The 27,474-nt window shown below is 34.1% G+C and overlaps 2 protein-coding genes across 5 annotated transcripts; one reads left to right on the top strand and one right to left on the bottom strand.

Annotated features, from left to right (window-relative positions):
- Positions 1-409: 409 nt before the first annotated feature.
- On the top strand, positions 410-5,398 carry LOC123478604 (uncharacterized). The gene is made up of 5 exons (XM_071221116.1): positions 410-708; positions 1,002-1,038; positions 1,778-1,926; positions 2,644-2,860; positions 4,117-5,398. The coding sequence occupies exons 1-5, from the start codon at positions 573-575 to the stop codon at positions 4,322-4,324; spliced, it is 747 nt and encodes a 248-aa protein (XP_071077217.1). The 5' UTR covers positions 410-572; the 3' UTR covers positions 4,325-5,398.
- KLRK1 (killer cell lectin like receptor K1) lies at positions 5,126-16,356 on the bottom strand. 4 transcript variants are annotated; one of them, XM_045187248.2, is made up of 8 exons: positions 16,264-16,356; positions 15,231-15,336; positions 13,682-13,789; positions 10,522-10,614; positions 10,260-10,295; positions 9,241-9,392; positions 8,821-8,924; positions 5,133-5,536 (listed from the first exon to the last, which is right to left on the bottom strand). In XM_045187248.2, exons 2-8 carry the CDS (start codon positions 15,289-15,291, stop codon positions 5,419-5,421), a joined length of 672 nt encoding a protein of 223 aa, XP_045043183.2. In that variant the 5' UTR covers positions 15,292-15,336; positions 16,264-16,356; the 3' UTR covers positions 5,133-5,418. The 4 variants fall into 4 exon arrangements, with proteins under 4 accessions (XP_045043185.2, XP_045043184.2, XP_024435455.2 ...); XM_045187250.3 differs by lacking the exons at positions 15,231-15,336; positions 16,264-16,356 and adding an exon at positions 14,253-14,423 and having other exon boundaries at positions 5,126-5,536; XM_045187249.3 differs by lacking the exons at positions 15,231-15,336; positions 16,264-16,356 and adding an exon at positions 14,208-14,423 and having other exon boundaries at positions 5,127-5,536.
- Positions 16,357-27,474: the final 11,118 nt, after the last annotated feature.

Below are 27,474 nucleotides of genomic sequence, written 5' to 3'. Positions count from 1 at the left end.
ACACACTATATTGCAATATTTGTTTTCATAGAAAAATGGAAATTACCCGATGTTTAAGGGAGAAGAATAGCGAAAAGACTGTGACACATACATGAGAGGGCACACCATGCAGTCCACTTAAACACATTTATTAAAAATGTAATGACACAGTTAATTAAGGCGACAAAGCAGAATGATGGTGATGTGCTTCTGAGTGAAACAATTAGTTACTGGATTTTAATTTATTGTGAATCATTTCTTAAATTTTCAAATTGTATAATATTATTGTATAGAACTTTTAAATATTTTAATTAAAAATGAGTATAGATACTTCAATCTTACATTTAATATTAAAATTAATATCCGGACCATTACCTCCAGAACAACATAATGAATTGGCAGATGTGCAGAATAACTCAGCCAGGTAAGGTCTATAGGTATGTACTGCAGTTTGATTATGAAAAACAGGACATTTTGTAAAGGCTGTGATTGTCTAACCACTCTGCTGTACACCTGAAACTAATACAAAATAATATTGAATGTGAACTATAGTTGAAAAAATTAAAAAATGGTGAATAAGTATATCGAAACTGATGTTGAACCAATTTACTGCTGATCTCTCTCCAATAGGCTCTTCTGCGCTGCCATCCTCATGGAAGTTAATGTCAGTGGTTTTGTGGATCATTTGCTTGATGCTCCTTGTGTCTGCTGGAATCGTAGCCAAAAAGTGTAAGTCTTTATCCTAGAAAAAAAGTCACCTTGTTAATTGCTTGTAGAAAGAAAGGAATCTCTTCAAGATCTTTTATTTTTATTTTCTAACGTAATTTCCTCTGCACCATTTAGTTATATAGTGCGTATTGTCTCTCTACTAGAGATGATTTTAAAAGACACATCAGATTACTAAGCAGTGTTTATCTTGAACTTTTTTGACTTTGCCCCGAGGCTCTTTCCTACTGACTCATTCACCCGAAATAATAGCTCTTGTTTCTTTTGTTACCCGTTAACCTTTATCTGTTACTTAGACTTACATGAGGACTCCTTCAGAGAAATCTCCCTCAGGTTTTTCCTAATCAGAACCAATTTCTCTATAATCTAGGCTCTAACCTATATTTTGTTAGGGTTTTTTTTGTAAGACTTGTATTATTGTTAGTTTTGTCCATGTATGCCTCTCCAAGTACATTGTGCCAATCAGATGTCATTGGTAATGTAATTTTCCTATCTGTGTCACATAACAAGCGAAGTGTTTTGTGCAATAGCAACTTTGTCTTAGTGTAAAGGTGACAAACCAAACCCATATTTGTGATTCGGTCTTCAGTAACAGGGCAACATTCAGGAAATCTCACTTCCAGGCAGGAAACAGACCAGAAGGGGTTGATCTTAAATGTTCAAGGGAATTTAGGAACAAAGTTCCACTTTCTAAGAGTTAGAAAAATGCTGTGCCTCTTTATTTGTAGGCATATACGATAATTAATTAATTATATTACACCCATATGCAGTGTTCGATACCCAGAGACATTTTTTTCCCAAAAACCCTTTACACTTGGAAGCTGTTGATAATGCTGATGTGTCGAGATTGTCCTGTTAAACTCAGTGTCACAAGTTCTGTCTTAGCCTTGCCGGCACTAGTTACGGGGCCGCAATTTAAAATGGGTGAACCTATTTGTCATCTAATTTCTGTATTGCTTTTCATTTCTTTTTCACAACCTGAAAACTCATTTCTCTATATAATTGCAGTGATAGGAGACACTTAGACCCACTCTAATTTTTCATTTAGGTTGGAAATGTCAGCCTTGTGAAGACACCTGGGGCCACCGTGGGGAAAAGGCTGTTTTGTTTCTACACAGAAGAGCCCTTGGACAGACTGTAAACTTCATTGTTCCAGCTGGGGGTCAAATGTTGTTAAATTAAATGCTGACACAGAGATGGTAAAAACAAGTATTTTTAAATTTTAGGGAGTTTCTCTGGGAGTTACTTCTGGGGCTCTAGGCTTTCTCTCTCCTGAGATCAATCACTGTTTCAGCACAGGGAAATTTATAGAACACAAATTATATTTTGCTATTCCCTCCCTTGAAACTCTTCCTCAGGACCCAGTAGAGAGCCCCTAAGACATAACTTGTGCGAGTTGTATTCATGTCTGCCCTCTTGCCCATCTCTGCAGCCTCCTTAGTTACCACTCGCGTTTTATTACTTCCACTTCTTCACCCGCTTATTGTAACATACTCCCCTTATGTACTTCTTACAGTGTAATGCAGTCTTCTCCTCACAATCTCACTGCCTTCTTCCCAACATTTTGTATCCTTACCCTAATAAGTGCCTATTTACTTGGCTGTTTTTTCCTAAAATCGCAGTAATATGAAAAAGTTTATCTTGATCACCTGGTCCTATAGGAGTTCCTGACAAATACTGTCATTTTATCCTGTACTTCCCTTTCTGCAGCAATTGCTTACTAAATTGACTTGCATCTTTCTTAAATTCTTAGGTAATAAGTCTATTTATTGCCTTTCAAAACTCAATATGCAGTACAATGCCCAGAGTATTTTAAGGACTCCATATTGGTTGTTTGATAAACAAGGAAATTATTGATTATTAATGAGCTGTCAAAAACAACAAGAACATTTTTATTATAGTGCTATAACTCCTGATAAAAATAAAATGTTGAGTAAGTAAATAAAAGTTTTAACCTCTATGTACATAGACAACTAACCAAAAGCATCAGATTTATTTTTTATTTTTTCTGTTCTCATTCTACCCAGGATTTTGTAAAAACATTCTCAAAGATGCTATGTTCTGAGCATCTTGAAAAGCTCTGGATCAGTTTATATTACAATGGCAGCCAACTGAAATGGGCTTGGCTAGATGGCTCAGCTTCTACCTTACACAGGTAAGTACCTTCTTGTTATTTTAAAACACCAGCCCCAGAATAGCAATAGTAATTAATTCTCCAGTGTGCACATGAGTAGATATTAAATTCTGTGATGTTAGGTCCTCTGTTAAATCTGATCCTGATTACTCCAACTCAGGACTCATCATGTGTCTGACCCTTAGACATGAGTAACCATAATGTTTTGTGTAGAGGTTAACAATTTATACTGTAGTATAAACCAGATATTTTTCTAAGTATAAACTCAATTATTATTTCTCTGAACCACAAACATTTACCACATGATGTACAAAGACACTTTCGATATGATGTGAAATCAAAAGTAAAGTTACTTTTAAAACTATTTTTAAAGTAACATAGAAATGTGATTTTCTCTTTTCAGTCTCTTTTTCTTATGAGTGAATGGTAAAGTATCCCTAAAGCTTTATGACACATATCAAAACAGATTAAACACTGAAGCAGATTTAAAAGTTTTTTCTATCATGCTGGACAATTAAAGATTTGCTAAATTGTCAAGCAATGTCAATGTTGGCCCTACTTTTGATTTAGAAAACATTATTCTTATATTAACATAAAATATATTTGTATTTTTCTTATTGTTACATATAAACCAATGAATCTTCTTAAACATATCAGAATTGATTTTTAATATAACATATTTTGATAAATATACCCAAATAACAACATTTCTTTGGGTCTCTTAATAATTTTTAAGTGTTGAAAGGAGTAGGGACACAAATTTTTAAAAATTCTCTGATAATAAATATAGCACTGATTTTTGTTGTAAAATGCTATTATGTAGAGGGTATTCAGGTCAACCTAGTTATCTTAAGATAAATTTAAAAAGTTCCATTTTGTCAAGCACACGTAGATAATAATCAAGACTAAATTCACTTTTAGCATGTTTCTTTCATTTAGTTTTGAATAAAACAAATGCTTTCCTACCAAAACTTAGAAGCTTTTTTCTTCATTAAACAAGTCCCTATGGTAAGTTTTTTTCATTAAATTCCAGATTTCTGAAAACTTTGAGTCAGGCATTTTCTGTTAGCTTTATGGTTGACTAGTGGAACAGTGTTATGGAGTTCTTCTATTTTGCTTCTTTAACAGTTGATAGAACAGTATTTTCATTTATGTACTAATAAATCTGCCAAAGAAATGTATGTTTCTTTATAATTTAATAAGTGCATAGTAACTTTTTATAATAAATTGATATGTGAAATAATTTAATTTCAAATGGAAATTCTTTTCTCTTCTAGGCTCCCATTAAAAAAAGCTGACACTGCCTCTAATCATCACAAATGTGTACGAGATGGGCAGTTACTTGACGGCGACTGCCAAGAATGTGGCTATTGTATACGTAAGAAGACAGTATATGGAGATGGAATAATTCATATGTGGGGTATAAAACTGAAAACAACACATAAAAACAAGAAAACAAAACTCATAGATGTAGACAATGGATAAATTCCTGTAAACATACAATCTCCCAAAACTGAATCAAGAAGAAAGAGATAATCTGAACACACTGATTCCAACTAATGAAACTGGAGCGGTAACCAAGAAAACGTCTAATGATTCACGTTTTAAGTCCACCAATTACTTCAAAGCTTTAAATAAAGTTGAGTCACTATATGTGGCTTTACATGGAACACAAGTTGTTAGTATTTTTCTGGAGTCTCTTCTCTGTTTCATTATAATAACACACGACCCACAGGGGGCAGAGAATATGTGTGACCTGGAGAGAATGAGCTTCTTCACAAGTCTGGAAAGCAATGGCTTGGAAATGGTTGTAAAGACCAAGAGAATTTAAGCAATTTCCTGACTCTGAAGTGGTTGTGGAAGACTCCTCCAACTGCTGCGTGTACGCAGGTGTTATTCCAATCGCCAAGGATGCTGTTACCTCAATGATTTGCCCAAATTTCTACTCATTCTACAGGTTTTAACCCAGGTGCCATTTCCCCCCCAGAAGTCTTGTAAGGCCTCCCTACACCCAATTCTTATTTCCTTTTTTTGTAGCCATCAGTGCCAGGTTCTTATTATAAGGAATGACTCAATTTCTGCCAAATTTCTCATGTGCTATAGAAAATTAGTAGTGGCATTTTGAAAGTTGAGGGTGTTTTTGGTGATTTTTCAACTTTAGAACAACTTCAAAAATAGCAAATGTAATGAATCCTCATATATTTTACCCACCTTTAAGCATATTTAATTTTCAAATGCATTGTTTTGAAAAGTTTTAAAAGCCTTATTAGTTTAACATTTGTGAATAATAACATTATAGTTCAAAACTTAGTTCAACGGTAGGTATTATCAACAATTTATTAAACTTCAGAATAAATTTGTTCATCATTCAATAACTTAAAAATTGTACAAAACATGTTATAGAAGATAAAGTCTTTAATTGTTAGCCTTTGTTTGCTGCTGATTATGGTTCGTGGCATGTCAGATGAAAAATAAATCAATATTGGTGGAATTTTCTTCTGGCTGTTTTCTTCAGGTGAACAATCAGAGAATGACGTTTTTGCTTTTGAATCCTTTATATTTTATAAACAATAAACTCTTCACACAGTCCTCTGCATGCAGATGTATGTGTTTGGAGTCAAACAGTTTTCTGTGTAACCTTTAAAATTGGAGCCGTAAACCACACAGGTTCCATTCTCCATTTCAATCAATGTTAGTCTAGAATAGAGAGAAGGACAAATTACATTTATGTCTTCATTAATGCAGAAAGATAAAAAATGAATAATATTGATTGAAATATAGGTAATGAAATAATATTATCTCAGAAGACATAGGAATATGCCTGGACTTTCTTAATTTATAGATTAGCAAAATATGGCTAACTTCAATAATAAAAGTAAAAATGCATTCTATTATAAATCATGTGTATCCTAATATAAATTATAATGTATTCTATTATAAATCATAAGAAATAATTCATATTTCTTACACATTGGAAATGTCAATTTAGAAAGTCATATAAAGTCTCTTTATATGTATACATATAAAGAGAATATTTTTACATGTATACTCAAGTGAAATGAAAAATTTAGAAAGTTTTTAAAACTAATAATTAGGTTAAAATAAATTCAGAATTCTGTTCTGTTTTGTGAAAAATATACAATATTCTTCAATTACATGCAGTTTTACTTGGTAAGAACATGTTTTAAATTTAAAAATCCTCCAGTATATATACACACATATATGTGTGTGTGTTTAGACAACTCATGTAGAGTTCATTATATGTGTATATCTATTTACTCTATTATCTGGAGTATTTTGTATTTATATGATTAATGTAATAAATAGTGATTTGTTTTCTGCCAGGAACAGGCAGGAAAGTTAAGGCTGAGGAAAGATTAATGATGCTCCTTCAATATTAAGTTGACACCAAAAATGACCATGATCATCTGGGCCTATATGTATACATGTGTGTGTGTTTGAGAACTATTCTGTCTGTAAAGAAACAACTAGCTAGTAGAAGAGAAAAAATCAAGAGATTTTTAGAAACAGCTCTAGTTGGTCTATCTATGCACATTACAACTGCATTCTTTCTGACATCATTGCTTTTATGCATTTCTTCAATTTCTAGGTTTGTTTTCCTATACTACTTTCATCGTTTTCCTGAGAGTACTGACCACATGGAATTTTACTTATTTGTTCTTAACTGTATTTCCAGATGGAGTGTGAAGCTCCTGAAGGAGTTGTGTTCTATCCACTCCTGTAGTTGTCTATGCACACTTTCTGAAAATTAAGTAGCATTCAGCGATTATTTATTACAAGCATGAATAGAAATTTAGCATGCTATTGATTTGATTTCAAAAATGAACTTTTGCACATCCAGAGAGGGAAAATGAGATAACGTGGTACAAAATGTTATTTGTATTCCTAGAGAATAAACTTTTTTTTTCAAAAACTAAATCTTGAGCCATACAGAAATGGGGTCATCTGAATCAATTCTAATGTATACAGGGACATATATAGTATCTCAGAAGACAGACTCTAGGCTGATCTATGGAGCCATACTCATTAAATGTAATTAAATTTTAGTTACAATCTATGTTTTTGATCAAGATGGAATTATACATTAATAACACAGTGATCTCTGTGAAATTTCCAAATGCTGGCAACTAACACTTCTGAAAATTTCATGGATCAAAGAACAGTGCAAAAGGGAATTTAGAAACTACTTTGAGCCCTGGCTGGTGTGGCTCAGTGGACTGAGTGCTGGCCTGAGAACCAAAGGGTTACTGGTTCGATTCCCAGTTGGACACATGCTTGGGTTTCGGGCCAGGTCCCCAATAGGGGGCATGGCAGAAGCAACCACATATTGATGTTTCTCTTCTTCTCTTTCTCCCTCCCTTCTACTCTCTCTAAAAATAAATAAATGAAATCTTAAAAAAAGAAATGATTTTGAACTGAATTAAAATATATAGCTCATAATATGTGGGGATGTTGCCAAAGCATCTAACATATTAATAGCATGAGTGCTTCAATCAGAAAAAAGAGAAAGGTTTCTTATTAGGGTATTACTTTTTACCATAAGAAACTAGAGAAAATTCCCTTAGAAAACTAAAAATAGAACTTCTTTTTGACCCAGCAATTCCACTGCTGGTATTATACTGTAAGAACCCTGAAGCACCAATCCAAAAGAACCTATGCACCCCAATGTTCATAGCAGCACAATTTACAATAGCCAAGTACTGGAAGCAATCAAAGTGTCCATCAGTAAATGAATGGATAAAAAACTATGGTACATTTACACAATGGAATACTCTGCAGCAGAAAGAAAGAAGGAGCTCCTACCCTTCATGACAGCATGGATGGAACTGGAGAGCATTATGCTAAGTGAAATAAGCCGGGCATTGAAAGACAAATACCATATGATCTCACCTATAGTGGGAAATTAATCAACAAAACAAATAAACAAGCCAAATATAACCAGAAACAGTAAAATTAAACAAACTGACAGTAACCAGAGGGGAAGTGGGAGAGGATAATGGGAGGTGGGAAGGGGGAAGGTTTTTCAGGAACATGTATAAAGGACACAGGGACAAAACCAAAGGGGGGTAGGATCTGACTAATGGTTGTCCTACAGTTTAGTTGTAATTTGGATTTGGTCGTTGGAGGATAAGAGTACTACATTTACTTATGCTACTATCTTGACCAGAGACCTCTGAAGTAGCTTTATTTTTAATAATCCGAAACTGGGAACTCCCCAAATATCCATCAATATATGAAAGAATAAACATACTGAGCAACACCTATAAATGGAAAAGCTCTCAGGCGAAAAAAAAAATAAGGTCTTTATACATGCTATGAGGTGGCTAATCTCAAAATATCCTGAATAAAAAAGCCAGACATAAAAACAGTACATACTGCAGAACTCCTTTACATTATTCTGTAATTACAAACTAATCTATAGAGACAGAAAGCACCCTATTGACTGGCGATAGAAAGAATTAGGTAGGAAGGACATGGAGGACAGATTATAAAGGTACAAAGAGAATGTTTTGCAACAGATAAATATGTTAATTGTCCTGATGTTATTAATGTTTTTTGATGTATACATTTGTCAAAATTTATCACAATTGTACACTTTAAAAATGGGTACTTCATTGGATGCCAATTATATCTCAGCAGCTCTGGTAATAACGTCATAAAAGAACGTATGTGACACGTAACCTTTCTGCTTTAGACTCCGCACCGGTACCACGAACATGGTATAAGACCCGTCCTGCACAGTCCTTAGCACAGAGCAATCGATTAGTGGAACTCAACAGTGTGAGTATGAGCTGCTCTGCTCCACACGGTACTGAATCTAGTCCCTCAGGGTGTTTGGCTGACTCTAGTAGCACGTGGGAATGTCCTGGCAGCGTGTGAAGGAAAACGTGATAGTTACGTGGTGGTAGGAATGGCTTAGAGACAGATCCACAAGGAGACACCTGTTGGTCGAGACTTACTGACTGGGAGAGAGAAGGGAGCCATCTTCCCACTGCCAGGATCCATTGGCTGCATTTTGTACGAGTCCCATCCAATGATAGGACTTCACCAGTTTAAGGAAATCCTGTTTGAAATCACGAATAAAGTCAGTTCTCATAATTTTACTGAAGACAAAACCATAATCATTTACTCGTTTTCCCAGCTCTTGGGGAAAATGCATTCTGTCCTCTGGCATAATACCAACTTAAACATCACACATATAACACCTGAAAATTTTGTCTTTTCTTATTTTTACTGCTTTGTTATTCTTAATGCAGAAGGATTTATGGTTGGTATATGTTAGCCTGGTGTCTCTATGTGATATTTCAGGTTCATGTTCCAGAGAATTTCCAAATATGTTAGGGCTAAACATAGGAAGATGAATTAAAACAATACTTAACCTGGTCTTCTTTGCTGTATATCTTCAGGAGACTGGAATTTTGAGACATACAAGAAGCTTGGCTCTGAAGCCAGGTTTTTCTCTCACTAAAAAATTGGTAGCAGTTGTTTCTGTAACATATCCAATTTCTAGGACATGGGCCACAGTAATTTTCTAGAAAGGAAGAATATATTATTAATTCTCCACATGTCTGAATATTATAGTAGATTTTTTCTAGAAAGGCTAAATATCTTTTTTTAAAGCTTTTATTTATTTATTTTTAGAGAGGGGGGAAAGAAAGAGAAATAGAGGGAGAGAAACATCAACATGTGGTTGCCTCTTGCATGCCCCCTACTGGCCTGCAACCCAGGCAGTGTGCCCTCGTGGGGAATCAAAATGGTGACCCTTGGGTTTGCAAGCTGGCACTCAATCCACTGAATCATATCAGCCAGTGATAAATACCTTTCTTGTTCTAACTCTAAAATGCCAAATATTAAGCCATTATGGTTATAGCTAATGACCTAACTCTATGTATTTATAGATAGACAGATATGCCAAAACTGTGTTCTTTACTTTTTACAAGTCTCCCTCACTGTAAAAAATAAAATAAAATTTACAAACCTATAGTGAATTGCGGACAAGAATTATTTTCCTATATGCTTTATTTTTAATTAAATTTATTGGGGTGACATTGGTTAAGAAGATTATATAAATTTCAACTGTACATTTCTATGATACATGATCTGTCTTATACACTTTTTTGGTAACAACACTGATACATGCTTAACTCCATACACACAGATACATGCAATTTGTGCTTCGTGAAGAGGGGAGTGGAGGAGACTGGAAGAGATTAACCAAAAAGTACATACATGCATATATGTATAGCCCATGGACACAGTGATGCTTGGGGGAGGAGAGTCAAGGAGGGGGGGAAATACAGAATATCTGTAATAGTTTCAACATTTAAAACATGAAATAATGATGATGATAATAATAATAATAATAATAATAATAATGATGATGTTAGAAAACTCTTACCGTTCAAAAAAACTGGAGTTGCTTGATTGAATAATGCTATTAAAATAATCATAGTCATTAGAAGGTTTTGTGTAGCTGTAACTTAGTCCAAGCAGAAATAAAAATAGTTGACAAGTTTCTACACTAATAGCTAAAATATAAGAAAACATTATATTTTCCTTGATATTGCTAGTTTCTGCTTCTGTGCATCTGAAGCAAAGTAATCAAAATAATACATTACAGGTGTTAGATCAACAATGCGACCCACTCTGTTACCACTTACAGTTTATGACTAAGGCGCTGCATATCGTCACCATCACAACGAAACGGACTCCCATAGCTAGGGCAACGGACCGGGCAAGAACACATGGAGATGCTGTCAATGAAAAATGAGTGAAGGAAATGAGAGAAAGATTAAAGGGTTCTTGTATCCTTATGTTTAATGTAACCGTTAGAGCAATTTTTATGTGGGGGTGATAACAATGCTTTTTCCTCAGTTACTTTTCTCAGAACAGGTAAAATAAGTCCTTTGTAACAATGATTTTAAATAAGACTTTAAAAATGTAATATTACCTCCTATTCTACAAGTCCCCCAGTTCACCCATAGAATAAATCATAGTTATCATTTTGTTAAATGTCCATGGAGATAAAATAATAAATATAAACAGTTCCTCTTAATTAATCCCCTCTTGAAAACATGTTTAAGAAACTATAAAATATTCTATCATATTTTTACCTAAGGAATACACTAGTGAATTTTCTCTTCATGTCTTGTAAAGTTGTCAAGTTTTCATAAATAGCTGCTTGAATTGTGCTTCATCACTATATGGACAAAATCTCATTATCACCAGACTTTTCATTTTTTTCCCAATGCATATTTAAATTGTTTTTTTGTTTTTGCTATTAATATAATGATATAGATAACATTTTACACACACCTGTGCATATTTCTGAGTATCTTTCTAGGAGAAATTCCCAAAAGGGTAAATACTGAGTCAAAGAGCATTTGCTTTTTAAATTTTTGTAATGATTGAAAATTTCAGTCCAAAAAGGCTATACCTATTTATGTACTACCAAATACAAAAAAGCCTTCTTCCTTACACTTTCCTCCTCATTAAATATTATTCACATTTTAAGCATACAAATCTGATGACAAATATTATTTTTAAAATTTTAACTTTATTTTTCTTGTTATAAATAAATAAAAAACAGAAGATTAAACATCTTTTGCTGTGGGTAAATCACATTTTTATTTCTTTCTTTCAGACTTTTCTTATTTTTATGAAGTAGTTGGTTTTATTCCCACTTCTTAGGTAGAGAATATTAGTTTTCTTGCCACATGTTTTCCAAATACTCATCTCAGATATTACTTTTGTTTAACTTTATTTATGATAGTTTGGGCGTGTTAAAATGGATAATGGTTGACTTGTTCAAACCATTGTGCTTTCTTTGATATGAATAATACTGCTTTCACTACTCTGAGTTTATAAAATAAATTACCCATGTTCCATCATAACTTACATGGTTTCCCTTTTTATTTTGGTCTATATAGTGTTTGTGTGTGTGCATGTGTTTGTGTGTGTGAAATAAGTGAGGTAGAAGACACTCAAATTTATAAATTTTTTTTCCAAATGGTCACTGAATTTTTCTAATATTATTTGCCAAATAAATCAGTGTTCTCATTTATATAAAATACTACCTTTATCATATAGGGCATTCTTGCATGTGTTTGCATTTATTCTTTAATCTGTTTTCTATTCAAACAATATGTAAAATATCCTTACTTTTATAATATGCTTGAGTACTTACAGTGCCCACAATATTTATTATGTTTAATATTACAATATAATATTACAATATTATATTATTACATTTCTATTCCAAAATATTTCAGCTTTCATTACACTTCATGGTGCCTAAAAAACTTTAAAATCAGCTTTTCCAGAACCTAGTATATTTAAAATATAATACATTGGTCTTTCAACAGAATCCCATTAAATGTATCAATATAGCAATAATTTACATCTTTAAAATGTTGTCTTTTATCCTTCATTAGTTTTGTTTGCCATTATGTATGTCTTACGTTCATTGGTACAACTTTAAAATAATAAATTAATTTCCATTATTTTTAAGTAAAAAGTCCATTTCTGGTTTTTGGTCTTATAAATATGTCATTTTCCTTTTATTACATTTTTCTCATTTTGTGGTTTTGTAGACAGTTGATTTTTTTTTAACTTTTGAGTGTTGTTCAAGTACGATTGTCTCCATTTCCCCCCACCACTCCACCCTCCCCAGTCACCCCTACTTCCCACCCTTGATCCTGCCCTCTTTTGGTTTTGTCCATGTGTCCTTTATACATGTTCCTGAAAGCCTTTCCTCCCTGTTCCCCCCATTATCCCCTCCCACCTCCCCTCTGGTTACTGTCACTTTGTCCTTAAATTCAATTGTAAGCAGTTGATTTTTACATCTTATTTTCAATCAGGTTCACACTTCAGATTTCCATATTGTTTGTCAGTTTATGGGGTGAGGCTTTTGAGGGTATAAAATATTTTAAGTCATATATTTTTGCTAGTCATATTAATTTCACCATTTTATTCTAGTTTCCGATCATTTGTTTTTTTTCTTTCCTTGGCTGTGCACATTGGCTAGTACCAGCAAAACAGCCAAATTAATTAATAATAATGAGAATAAAGCTTCTTGCCTTTTTCTAACTACAATGAATGTAGTGCAAGCATTTATCAATAGGCATAATGACAGCTTTGGAACATATATTTTAAAGTCAGTTTTTATATCTCAGAGGCTTTGAAAATTAAGTTCTTTTAAATTGAGAATTCTTATTGATTGTTATCCAAAACCTTTTCTACATTATGCATATGATATACAATCTTTGATTATTATATTGAATACATTTGCATTTCTATAATAAACTTTTGAAAGTGAGGCTATTTGATAATCATTTATTTTTAACATACAATCAATATTTATAGGTGAGAGTAGCTGTTGTTTTCCTGTTTGTGGAATCTTTTTCGGGCTTCACCTTCGATCATATTTTTGTTGATAAGTAGACAGTGTGTCTTCTTCACTGCGCAGTAGCCTCTGGGAACAGCAGTCAAGTCACCGCTCCCTGCGGTTTGCAAACGGAGCTCTGACGGGTGCTGTGTGTTTCTCTTCTGCTTACTCGCCCCTCCTGACTGCTGGCTGTTCAGTGAGCCCTTGAAACCGCCGTCTCACTGGTCATTGCTATGATAATCGTACCTCTTTTAGAGCTGAAAAGTTCATCAATTCAACAATCTCGTCTCACTTTGCACACATTCCAACTGACATCAAACTTAATCTCATTTCTGCTTCTCTTGTGACGGCAAAATTAGACTGAATATTTATCCCTAAAGATCTCATAGTTTCTGACTTTCACCTGAAGATGACGAATGGAACGCAGTACTTACGGTTTTCCCCAGGTGGGTTTGTTATCAGTGGAGGTCTTTTCTTTTGCCCTGGTGTAGAAGTAGCACGATTTCCGAGTTCAAATTCGTAATTGTGTGATTCACTCATCTCTGGAGAAAAACAAATCAGGCCAATATGAGTCATATGACCTTTCTGTTTCTGCAATCATTCCATTTTACACTTTAACTTGCCATTTCTACCCTTTTCCTTTAAAAGTATATCATCAAGTTAATTTTGTTTTATATTATTTCATTACTATAATTTTAACACTTTGTAGTGTAAATAAAATTATATGTATTCTATAGCAAAATATCTTAGCAAAATTTTATGAACTGTTAACATGAGATAATTCTAACCACATAATTAAAACTAACAATAAAATAAAGACACTGTATAATGAAAAGATAATTAGGGAATTAGATGTGTTTAAGTTACAGAGCCACACTTACTAACTTAATAACTTCAGAAATTTCACAAAAATAAAAAAAGAAAGAAAGAGTCAGAAAAATGAACAAAAGATATCAATACTCTGCAGTATGGCTATTCTTAAAAGTGAAGTAGAATAATACGCACTTAGTATAACAACATCAGTCACATAGTAAACACTTAGTAGAGGCCGGAGTGTCTAATTTTCTTCACAGTTAAGGACATTCAAAGAATAAAATAGCACAGTCTAGCTGAACCCACCTCCCTCCCCCACCTCCACCCGGGTGGGTTCAGCTGGGGTGGGGTGGAGGGATGGGGAGAACAGGCATACAACTGTAATTGAATAACAATAAAAATTTTTAAAAAAATAGCACAGTCTATAGCTTTAAGAAAAAGACAAAGAATCTTCTGAACAAAACAAGTAAAAATCATTTTGCTTTCTCTGTGAAATGGTAAAAATATTAAATATGTAAAAGCCTTTTATAATTGAAGTGCTAATGTCAATTACCTGTTATACCTAAAATTAAACATTGTATATACAATATGTAATTTAATTATAAAATATTTGAAGAGGGTAGATATTAGGTTGTGAATGAAGAAATTGAATTATAGAAGTGGCTAATATAGTATTCCTTATTTAAAATAATGCTGCCACTAAGTTATTTATAATTTTTAGTTAAGAAACTAAAACTTTCAAGTATATGTGATTTTATATGAATATCATAGAAATCCACTAAGATAAATGTCACCTGTTTTATATCTCTAGTTCACATAAAAATAAAAAGTTAGGTACAGAAATGCTGTGGATTCCTTCAGATCTCAAAACTAGAGATTGATAAAAGTTTGATTAAAATTCAGTTCTTCCAACTCCCAATTCTGATTCTGTCACGACTTCAGGCTGTCTCGATTGGGAGAGTTTACGTTAGGTAGTTAAGAAAGTAAAGGAGGAGCAAGCTTTCAAGTTTTTAAAGACTTGATTTAAATACAACATTAACATGACATGATATGAACATAAAGTGAACAGAAGTCAATCAAATTAAATCACTTTTTTATGCTCGTATCAAATTCTGAGTATATTGAAGTTATACATAGGCCACACTAGACATTCATGTGGAAAGTACTTACCCATGCTGTGATGAGCCCACCGATCTCGGAACAAGCCCATCATAAAATTATGATTTTTCATCTACCACAGAAATGAATCTGAAGTCTTCAATTTATAAAGAGGTTCCTGAATAAAATAAAATCACTCATCTTTTTCTTTTCTTTATTTGTGGTGAAATGATATGCTTTGATTGGAAAATGAAAGTACAGAAAAATTTCCTCCAGGAATATATTTAAAAAGGAATGAATGAAAATAATAATTTATATAAATTCAGGTAAATTAATTTCTTAAATTTATCTTAGTTAAAAAACTAGATATGTATAATGAGTTTTTAAATTTGCCTACATCAAGATACTTAATGTAAAAAAGTTTTCATCACTGATATTGAGTAACACACAGTTTTCTATTTATACTTGTTTATTTACTTTAGTGATCATTAGTTTCAGCATATCATTAGCAAAAATAATCTTCTATTTGTGTAGCAACATCATACAGTGTGTAGCAGAGCTCTCAGCAAAATAGTTATTTAATAAACCTGCATATGCTTAGGTTTTAAAATAAAATCTGTTTCAGATTTAAACATGATGGTTGAAAGCAACAGATATAATTTGTTTTATTGTGGTAACAAAGTTGTGTATTACATAAAGTAAATGCCTTGTAATAAGAGCACAAAATTCATAAAAGTGAGAATTTAAACTGAAATTCAATTTTTTATTCCCAAATGTAAAGATTCATTCTTGTAGTTTTGTTTAGAGACAAGACTTAATCTTACAGCAACATCATAACTTCAGATTGTTTAATAAGTTTATCCTAATTATTTATCATTGAATAAAGTGAGAAAAGTACACTTCAGAAGTAATAAGCAGTGAATAGAATTACTTAAGGTAAATTACTTAAGAATTACTTAAGGCAATTCTATTCAAACGCTCCAGAAACAATGAGAATTAACTTGTTACATAAATATTTTTAGAAACTCTCTTGAAGTCAAACCTCAAGAATTCCTCATTTCTTGAGTAACAGTTTTTAGAAAGACATAAACACAAAGAGACACACCTGATCAGAGAAGGACTGTCCTGCTTCGTGTGAAAAATTTAGGCATGTCTCGAGCTCCCAATTAAAACTGAGACAAGAAACGTCCAATCAATTTTGACCTCTGAGGAAAATATGAGAAATGTTATTCTAATCTCATTTACCTGTTGAAAGAAACAGCATAAGCCACAGTACTTCCTTCTGCCCTTTCACTACACGGAACATTTTGCTAAGTGGCAAAATAAATGTTAGGTCCTAACATCATCTTATGACTTAAAAATGATGAATTCAGTGTTAAAATGTGTACCAGAGTTTCAAGAAACAAATAGTGACATTGAAATTAAGAACATTGTAACAATAGCCACAGGAGAGTGGGGAGGGGATAGTGGGGAGAGGGTTCTATAGGAGCTACTATAAAGGACACAAGGACAAAATCAAGGGGGAGGGTAGAGGTGGGGGAGGGAGGTGGGACTGGCTGGGGTGGGGTGGAGGGCAGGGGAGAAAATGCAGAAAATTGTAACTGAATAAAAATAAATTAATTAATTTAAAAAAAGAAACAATAGTGAAATCCATAATCTCTTTCTGAATCAAAAATAAAAAAGTTTAGCATAACCCCATCCCCATATTCTTATTGACTGACATGGAGATCCTGCCTGGTGATTGGTGGTTGTCTTTGTCATTTACTAGGGTGGATGCTAATAGTATTAAGACCTGGAGACATTCAATACTCTTATTATATAAAAGTTCTTCTATGTGTGCTTCAGGAGCATCCTGGGAAAAGAACCTGTAGGCCAATGGTTTTGAATGGCACTATACAGGTCAGTATAACAGTTCAAAGGGATTGTTTCTTATAGAGGTGTTAGGTGAACAACATGATTAGCAATAAATGAGCAACAAAACAAAACAAAAAAGAATGGTTGTAAGTACTGTGTGAAAAAAGAGGAGAAAAATCAAACTTTTAAATCATCCTGTTTACATGCTATTATAATGTCAAGTGGCATCAAGTATGGTGTATCACGTAGGTTGAAACATAGAGAAATATTTTATATTTATGAACATGAATATATATGCACACAAACATAAAGACATATGCATGTCTATAATGTAGTCATATATAATCTTTTAATTACAAAAAATAAAGTACTAAATAAAAATTGCATGCTAAGCCATGATGTGCTTAACTTAAAAAATGATAAAATTATGGCCAATATTATTCCATTTTTTTAGATATGTGGGTGTCTCAGATCAATCTCTAATCTTAAATAGGGTCCTTTTCTCCTTTTTTCTTGTGGACATCACTTAATATATTACTCCCCCTTTGTTATCAAAACCATACCACCAAATTTTGTCAGAATAACAACATAATCAACTAATGTCTTAGTGTTCTGATTTCTAGCTACTCACAATTTTTGTTATATTAAAAAATGACAAGGTATCTGTTACAGCCAAAGGAGCCTTAAGGTGTATAAGGACTAAATGTGATGGCTAGGATAATGGATAAAAATAGGGCATTAGGTAAAAATTAAGAAGATCTGAATATAATGCATTTTTCTTTAACAATAGTGTATCAATATCAGTTCGCTCTCTGACAAATGTACCACTTACATAACTGTCGTTACATAACTGTTAGCACTAAGGGAAACTGGATATACAGGGTGTGTGCAAGCTCTCTGTGCTACCTTTACACTTTTTTGTAACTTTAAAACTATTCAGAAATAGCTTATTTACAAAATAAGTGGCTGGAGCTTCTTTTGTATGTTACTATAAAAATAATGATAATAAATACACGTAAGTCACTCGGTAGAAGGAAACAAAGAAAACTCTAGAGCGGCAGCGTCCAGCCCACGGCCGCGCATGCAGCCCAGGATGGCTATGGATGTGGCTCAAAACAAAATCATAAATTTAACTTAAAACCTTTTTTTGCTCATCTGTTTTTGCTAAAGTGTCTGTGTATTTAATGTGTTGCCCACAACCACTCTTCCTCCATGTGGCCCCGAGATGCCAAAAGGTTGAACACCCCCTGCTAGAGGGAAGCAGCTGACAAAGCCGTCATTCACACTAACTCTCACTAAACACGTGTGCATGAAAACAGAACTTAAATCAGTAAATCCACACCTCATTTAATCTATCAGATATTTTAGGCAATAATCTTCAGCCAATAAAACAAATAGACACTATGTTTACTATGTATGATATGAGCGAGATGAAATTTACACAGGCACAAGTTGCTTTGGCAATGTTTGATAAAGCTAGAATAAATTTTATGAGATCATTCGGTTATTCAAAATTTTATCGTATGAATAACATGAAAGCCAAATCATATTCACAGGAGATATATAATGAATTTTCAAAAAAAAAGATCATTATAACTTATACAAACTCTTCTAAAAAGTAAGGGGGGAAACAGAATAGTTCCTGTTTCTTTCACTACACCTAGAATTACCTCAATACCCATTTTATTTTAAATTTTTTGAATATATAAAATTTTAGCTTTATTCATAATGAAAAAACAATATGATAGCTGGGGGGGAAGCTTGCATCAAGTTTATCTAAGGGTTAATAACTGTAATACCTGAAGAGTTCTCTCAAACTTAATGAGAAAAAATATCAAGATTTAGTACATATATCGACAGAGAATTTAAGTAGATGAGTAATAAATAGCGTTAGTGTTACTGGTGGAAGGTCCGTTGGGGAGCCAGCTGAGTTTGCCCTATCAGCTGAGATTGTGACGGGAAGTTCTTGCACTGAGAGCCTTCAAGGCCAGCAAGATAGAGGAAAGTCCCCATCTGGCGTTGGGTCCCAGATTGTGGGTGGGCACTGGGGGAAGCAGGCACATGTGCCATAGAGGTGAAATGGTGGCAGGGGGAGGTGATGGACCAAAGAGGTTTGTCAGTCCAGCCTGGGGAGACAAAGGATTGAAGGGGAGGTGGACCCACCAGCAGCATGCAAAAGTTTGGGAAGTTGACTGGTCATCTTGAAAAAGCACATGGCCATCACACATACAAGGTAATATAGTCCCAGGGGAACAAAGAGATGCCCCGTTTTTCTCTACTCATGACCTGGACTCATGCGGTGCAGGCTGCTCTCTCCATGTGGCCCATGGCCCCCAGGAAGGAATCTCTCTCCCTGTCTCTGGCTGACCTTGTGATGCGTTCACCCGTGCGTGCACACGCTCTTTCCTGGGAGCACACGATGTTGTAGTCCTAGCCGCGGCATGGCCCACACCCACGGCTGTGCGGGCACCACAGGAAGCTCCAGAAGGGAGCCGGAAATGAACAGCAGAGGGGAACAAGCTATGCTGCATGGATGGGCCCTATGACTGCTGAGTAGCTGCCTTTAGTTTTCAAAACACTCTGCTCTAAATTGGAGCAGGAACTCTAAATACCGCCTTTTTCTTGGGTTTGCATAGGAGATGAGCTTTGAGACTGGGAGTCCTCCATTCTCCCAGACTGCATAGCACCCGAATAAAATCTCTTTCCTTTTTCAACAGCGTCTGCCTCACAGGGTTTTTTTCTTCATTATTTTATTTTATTATTGTTCAATTACAGTTGTCCCCATTTACCCCCCACCATTCCCCACACTCCAGCCATCCCCCCCTCCCCTGATTCCACCCCCCACCTTGGTTTTGTCCATGTGTCCTTTATAGTTGTTTCTGAAAACCCTTCCCTATTTTCCCCCCATTATCCCCTCTTGCCTCCCCTCTGGTTACTGTCCATTTGTTCTTAATTTCAATGTCTCTGGTTATACTTTGCTTGCTTGTTTGTTTTGTTGATTAGGTTCCACTTATAGGTGAGATCATATGGTATTTGTCTTTCACTGCCTGGCTTATTTCGCTTAGCATAATGCTCTCCAGTTCCATCCATGCTGTCGTGAAGGGTAGGAGCTTCTTCTTTCTTTCTGCTGCGTAGTATTCCAGTATGTAAATGTACCATAGTTTTTTGATCCATTCATTTGCTGGTGGGCACTTAGGTTGCTTCTAGCACTTGGCTATTGTAAATTGTGCTGCTATGAACATTGGGGTGCATAGGTTCTCTTGGATTAGTGTTTCAAGCTGAAATGCCTCATAGGTTTAGATTGTATGGTGGCAGGCAGCCAAATTAGCTTTTTTGTCAACCTTGACTTATCCCTTTTATTATCTTGAAAAAAAGACCCAGGATAATAAAATTGTTCCCAATTCTGGTGAGGTTTTAAGGAATTGGCGCCAGACATTTTTATTTGTTTCTCATGCTCTAGCTACTCTCAAACACTGTTTTCCCCAAACATAATGTGTAACTGATGCTATTACTGATATCCCCAATTTCCTCACCATTTTGCCCACCATCCACCCAGGCCCTGACCTGCTTGGCTTTGACAATTCCATATGATCTCACTCGTAAGTGGAATCTAATGAACAAAATAAACTGACAAACAAAATAGAAACCAGCAGCGTGGATACATGGAACAGACCAGAAGATCTCAGAAGAGAAGTGATGCAGGGACTGGAAGAGATTTGATATCCATTTTAGATGAGAATGTGTTCAGAAAGGAAAAAGAAAAGTCAATCTCATTTATGAAAATTGTTGCAAAGTCTCAAAATATGCCAAACCAAATCAATGCATATAAAACTACTACAGATGACCAAATCCTGAAGGTGAAGTGATCAGTAACAGCACTTCTTTTCAACATCATTGTGGAGATTCTTTAGCACATTTAAGACAACCACAGAAAATTAAAGGTATAGGAACTTAAATTATTTTGCTGTTGATATGTTTCTCTACATAAATAATAAAAAACAATTTAATGGTCACTTAATAGAAATAATAGTATAATTAATATAGCATTAATTTTCAAACACTATTATATTGAAGGTCAATAATAAACACAAACAAATTTTATATCATTAACAACCACAATAGAAACACTGTAAAGTAATTATGAGCAACAGATGTAATTTGTTCTATTTTGAAAGTAAAGTTGTGGATCACATAAGGGAAGTGCCTTGCATAAGAGCACAAACTCATAGGGTGAAAATTCTACTTGAATTTCTATTTTTAATTTCCACACATAAAGATCATTTTTCTCACTTTGCTAATATCTATGTGGAACTCGTGCAATTTTATAAAAGTATTTTTAAAAATAATTAAATTTTGCTAAGACTACTGAAGCTAATAATGGTTCAATGACCTTAAAATATTTTAGGGAGTCAAATCAATTCCACATAATATATCAAGCTTTGTTATGAACCTTACAAAGCATAATCCTAAATGTTCATTAAACTGCAAGGAGCCAAGAGTAGCCTGTAACTATTGAAGAAAAAGAAAAGGTGGAGGCCTTGTCCAGCTAGATATTAAGAACTTGCTAAAACTTTGTTCATTAAGATAGAGTGATATGAGAACACAGACAAATTAACAAATTGAAAAAGAGAAAATATACAGACATGAGAAAGTCACAGGCATGCATGAAAATAATATAGGAGGTAGCACTGCAGATAAAGTAGAAAATAAGACATTATTAAATACTTAAGCTGGGAAATTTTTTGTACCAACATAAAAAATAAAAATAGACCTATACCATACACACATCATATGTAGAAATATTGGAAACCTCAATACACACTGCTGGTGTACACAAAAAGTAAGTCAATAAATGAGAGTCAGTGCCACTTAAAAAGACTGGTTCAGTAGACATCTTATTGATGTTCATTTACTTAAACATTGAGGTAGAACATAAAGTAAGAAAAGATAATAAAACGCTATACAGTTTAAAGAAAAATAAAGTTAAACTCAGAATTTTAAAATACATACTAAGAAAGGAAATAAAGACAGTTTTGTGTGGTAGTTTGTTTCAACTTGGACAATAAATAAGTTTATTCAACAAATATTTTTAGTGACTACCAATTGCTAGGTACTTTTCTAGGCCTTGAGAATGTCAGAGTAAACAATCCAGACAAAAGATCATGCATTGACACATATGTAGACACACATATATGTCTTTGTGTTTGTGTGCATATATATGTATGTTCATATACAGGAAAATATCTCTCTATACTTTTAACTTACATAATACACAGCATATCTGATTCCATCAAATTTATAATAGCATGTGCAGAGGATGATTTAAAAATTTAATTTTCTTCTTTGATTTCTTTACACAGTACTTACAACCAACCAAAAATATATAAAACTTTTTATTCAGAAAGAGATTATGTAATTTTAACACTTATTTCTCAAAACCCTGGGATGATTTTCATCCTGAATTCATCATCTTAAAGTCATGAGATGATGGTAGGACCTAACATTTATTTCATCAATTAGCAAAAAGTTCTGTATACTGAAGGGCAGAAGGAAGTCCTGTGATTTGTGCTGTTTTTTCCAGAGGAAATGAGATTAGATTTATGTTTCTCATATTTCTGTTGGGGGTCAAAATTGATGGAACATCTTTTGTTCCAGTTTTAAATTGGGAACTCAAGACATGCCTAAATTTTTTACAAGAAGTAGGATATTCTCTTTCTGATCAGAAGTGTATCTCATTGTGTATTTGTGTTTCTAACAACTATTATTCAAGAAATGAGGAATTCTTGAAGTTTGAATCTCAAGAAAGTTTCTGAAAATATTATACAACAAGATAAATTTCATTTTTCTTGAGTGGTTGAATAGAATATCTGAAAGCAAGGAATGCTTATTACTTGGGAAGTGTATGTACTCTTTCTTACTTTCTTCAGTTACAGATAATTAAAATAAATGTATTAAAATCAAAAGTTACTTTTATTTTATTGAGGCATAATTGACATATAACATCATATTAGTTTTAGCTTTATAAAAAATGAATCTATATTTGTATATATTGAGAAATGATCATCACAATAATTCTAATTAATACCCAGCTTTAAGGATTTTGAGAGAGGCATGTTATGAGTCCAGGATGTTGAGTTAAAAAGTTAAAAAGGAGGGGTAGTATTCAAAATAAATGTTCCTTGTACAAATCAATACTTGTATAAAGAAATTTAATTTCATTCTCATTGGTGAGCATATACTCACTCTGCATCTGTCACAATGTAATACCTATTGAGGATTTGCTGAACATTAGTGATGCTTTGGTGATATTTGAAATTGCAAAAAATGGCATGACATTCCTCTCTGAAAACATACTTTCTAATAAAAACAATAAAACCAACAAAATTAATTTATGTAGAAAAAATAATGTGACTACAGAAATGTATGTATGGGCCTAATATGTATTTTCTGAGCTGTTATGCCACTGGAGAAAGAACGTTATGATATTTTGCAAACTGCCTGGTTCAAGTCATTTGAGAACAACCACCAACACCTCAGAGAAATATTTAGATATTACATTTCCTAAGTGAGAATTCCACCAAGACCTAATCAACTGACCTTCTAACAAATAAGATATGGGTTAACTTGCATGGCTGAGCATGTGTTAAGTCCTTCCTGTGTACCCACCACACGGGGTAAGATGGTGAGACCACACTGCAACTTGTGGTGAGAAACAGTCTTCTCGGCAGGATGCTCACTTCAAGTTCTGGTATGAAATCATGTGGTTAGAAGTGTTTACCAGAGAGTTGTGTGGAAATAAAATCATAAGATGTGTTGTTATGACAAAATTAAACTGTTGTAGCCTAGCCCTCTCTGTAAATGTGTTTGGATTAGTAAAAGACGTGTCAAAAGACAAATTCTAAAAGTCATATGAGCAATTAAGTAAATGAAAGGCTCTGAAAGAAAGAGAGCTGGGTCTGGATGGGCACGGGCACACTGAAGCTGCAGTGACATGCTGAGCAATATAACAGGAAAAAAATCTGCACACATACTATAGGAAATATGTATTTAGGACCTATTTAGTCAGAACCTAAAATACTGATTCAGAACATCCAGCTAAGTGTGATGTACCGGGCGAGGCACATACAGTGCCAAGTCCAACAAGGTAACAGGGTGAACACGTGACAGAGATCCCGTTAATCTTGAATGTGTACCTTGTTGGGACAGGAGGAAGGACAGGCCACCATCTTGGCTGCTAACTGATATTGCCTGGCACAATTTCATGAACTGCTAATGGAGAAATAATTTCTTGGTCCCATCTCAGATGATCTTTCAGTAATTCTAAAAATAAGCAATTCCACTGAGGAGTCATTTCTCTCACAAAGAAATGTTTTCATTATGTTAACATAGCCCTTGCTGGAAGCCTGTAAATACCAATCTATTATATAATGGAACAGAAAAGTTTTTCCCTATGGTGTTTAATTAAAACTGGTAAAGAATCAGTCATATAAATAGTAAATTTTTTCAAAAGTGCTTTGAAGTAAACCACATACATGAATTACTAATCAGATGACTTCAAATTTCCATTAGCATCATGGTTATTTTTCTTTGCTTAATTTCGTGCACTTAACCTTCTCTTTCCTACCATAGGGCTAATGTGCACATTCATGAAAGGAAATTGCCATTTACATTTCTACATCTTGCATGCAGTTGGATTTTGTGCTCATTTCAGTACTTTAAATATCAAAGAATCACAGAATGCTGTAGATGTCACAGTGTTTGAACACTGCTTATCCCGAGTGGCTATGGAGATACCAGATAGCACTTTCCCAAAGGAAAGGGACTCATTAGTTGCTGATCTGGGTAGAACTCAGATCTCCTGTCACAACTTCCTTTAAAAAATCACCTAATAGAAGTTGGTATAATTCTAGTGACTTATTATTTCTTACTTTATCCCTATTCCATTCATTTGTATACACAGGAACTAAAATTACTGTTCTTTAAACTCTGCAATTCTTAAATTACCCTCTTGGAGAGCAAGAGAATAACCACTAAAAGTTTACAATGTTTCTTCTGTGGTTTTAGCCAATTTCCTGGATCCTTTCTATACTGTGTTATATTTTTCTATTTTTGTACAGAGATAAAACAACACCATAGCACAAGAAAATATGTAAATAAATAAATATAAAATTATTGATATTTTTGTGAAGACTGTTTCCTATCTAATCTTTGAGTTAGCAGCTATGTAGAATGTCTTGTGGCAAGTGTATTGTTTTGCAATGGACATACACAGCTGGATAAAGGATAAAACACAATGTCTATCATCTAATTGTTCACAGTCAATTTAAGGGATAGATATGAGCTTATGATTGTAAATAAATATGTAATTTGCAGTGGTAGACACAATTACTGGTTATCATGGAAGATAAGGTCATAGATGACAATTTCACAATGGATTGCCAATGTCAATGATTAGAAAATGGGGTTGGGGAAGGTATCCTTGATTAGGTGATTGAAGGAGTGTTTTAGAAAGTATGTTAGATGTCAAGGTGAGTGGAGTTAAAACAGAACAAGAACTAAGAAACACCAAAGACATAGAAGAAAGAGACAAGAACGTGAATAAAGACAGTTATATGCAGTCTAGTAGTGTCAGTTTGTTAAGTGGGGTAATGAGGATGGAACCTAGAACAGTCTAGGATGACAAGAAATGGGTGTGAGTGAGAAGAAAGATTAACAAACTAAGCTATGTTGCTTGAATAGTGCATATGTTCAGGAGAAACCCTTTGAGAAGTGTTAAGTAAGGGTCAACAATGTCAGATTTCTGTGTTTTGGGTAGGCATTTTGACCTGCTCAAAGGACAACAGATTTATCCGATAATGGGTTAATTTCCAAAATTTATAAAGAACTTACAAAACTCAACACCAAAAAACAAATAACCCAATTAAAAAATGGGCAAAGGACCTGAATAGATGTTTATCCAAGGAGGGCATACAAATGGCCAATAAACATAGATGCTCAACATCACTCGCCATCAGAGAGATGCAAATTAAAACCACAATGACATATCACCTCACACCTGTCAGAATGGCCACCAGAAACAAATCAACAAACAGCAAGTGTTGGTGAGGATGTGAAGGAAGGGGACCCATTTGTCCTGTTGGTGGGAATGCAGATTGGGGCAGCCACTGTGGAAAGTAGTAGGGAGATACCTCAAAAAATTAAAGATGGATCCTCTTTTTGTTGCTGTGATCCCACTTCTGGGAATATATGTGAAGGAACCCAAAACGCTCATTTGAAATAATACAAGCACCTGTCTGTTCATTATAGCATTATTTACAATTACCAAGAAATGGAAGCAGCCCAAGTTTCCATCAGTAGACGGGTGGATAAAACAACTACAGGATATTTACACAATGGAATACTACTCGGCTGTAAAAAAGAAAAAAAGAAGAAAGTTTTATCTCTTGCAGCAGTATGGATGGACCTGGAGAATATTATGCTAAGTGAAATAAGCCAGTCAGAGAAAGACAAATGCCATAAGATTTCACTCACATGTGGAATCTAGTGAACAAATTGAACTAACGAGTGAAACAGAGACAGACTCATAGATGGAGAGCAGATGACAGCTCGGGGTGGGGGTGAGGTTAGGGGAAGGAGGGACTGAGCAAAAAGGAAAAAGGGCTCATGGACATGGATGACAGTGTGATTGCTGGGGTGAGGAGAGTGTAAGGGGACTACATGGTAATTGAAAAAATACAATTAAAAAACCAAAAAAGAACAAACAAGAGCAATACTTACGGATAGTAGAAGTGGTGTTTTTACTCAGAACTGTGATGTTAGGAATAGTGAAGTTGACATTAATTAGGAAAGTAAACTGACATAGTTGGTAGAATCAAATCTGATATTAGGTGAAGGAAAGAATGGGTGTGGGAAAGGATAAGAGTGAATATGTGTTTCCAGTTTTGCTGAATGAAGTGCTGGTGGCACCACTAACACAGAGGCTGTTAGTGTAACCAGCTTAAAGACATTATGTGTATGTAAAAAGGTGAAAGTCCAGTGGGTATTTTTAATAGATTTTTATTTTAAAATTCAAATGGACTCTATGGACTTTAGTTTTGTGATTTAAAAAATGAAAGTTCAGTTTCTAAATATCTTTAATTTTAGATATATTATTTAAAGAACACTCTGTTTGCAAAATTTTTTCTTAGTAAGAAATGTCCAGAAGATGAGTTAAAAAGAAACTTTAAAAGTGTTCCTAAAGTTAACATTAACTAGTGTTTAAGTGGTGGTCCCCAAATGTGATTTAAACAGCAGAAGTCAAAATATTTCCTTGTAACTAGATGTAGTTTTAGATTATTAAGGACATATGTTTGTACTTTCCACAGCAGTGACTCACATTTGTAGTCAGAAGGTGACGCAGTCAAGCAATGCAAACCATCTGAAAACACCTTTCAAAATCTGTACATATATTCTGTTTTTTTCA

Source organism: Desmodus rotundus, chromosome 3 (genome assembly GCF_022682495.2).
Source record: "Desmodus rotundus isolate HL8 chromosome 3, HLdesRot8A.1, whole genome shotgun sequence".
Classification (NCBI taxonomy): Eukaryota; Metazoa; Chordata; class Mammalia; order Chiroptera; family Phyllostomidae; genus Desmodus; species Desmodus rotundus.
Note: the sequence above shows the minus strand (reverse complement) of the source record. Positions and strands in the feature narration are given on the sequence as shown.

What these genes read in the sequence shown, in the direction of transcription:
- LOC123478604 (XM_071221116.1), top strand. Translation starts at nt 573, where the DNA reads ATGTTGAACCAATTTACTGCTGATCTCTCTCCAATAGGCTCTTCTGCG. An exon ending in TTCAGAGAAATCTCCCTCAG is followed by an intron (nt 1,039 to 1,777) that starts GTTTTTCCTAAT and finishes AGCCTTGTGAAG; the next exon opens with ACACCTGGGGCCACCGTGGG. An exon ending in TCAGCTTCTACCTTACACAG is followed by an intron (nt 2,861 to 4,116) that starts GTAAGTACCTTC and finishes TTTCTCTTCTAG; the next exon opens with GCTCCCATTAAAAAAAGCTG.
- KLRK1 (XM_045187248.2), bottom strand. Translation starts at nt 15,291, where the DNA reads ATGAAAAATCATAATTTTATGATGGGCTTGTTCCGAGATCGGTGGGCT. An exon ending in AAACCCACCTGGGGAAAACC is followed by an intron (nt 10,615 to 13,681) that starts GTAAGTACTGCG and finishes TTTCATTGACAG; the next exon opens with CATCTCCATGTGTTCTTGCC. An exon ending in TATACAGCAAAGAAGACCAG is followed by an intron (nt 8,925 to 9,240) that starts GTTAAGTATTGT and finishes GATTTCAAACAG; the next exon opens with GATTTCCTTAAACTGGTGAA.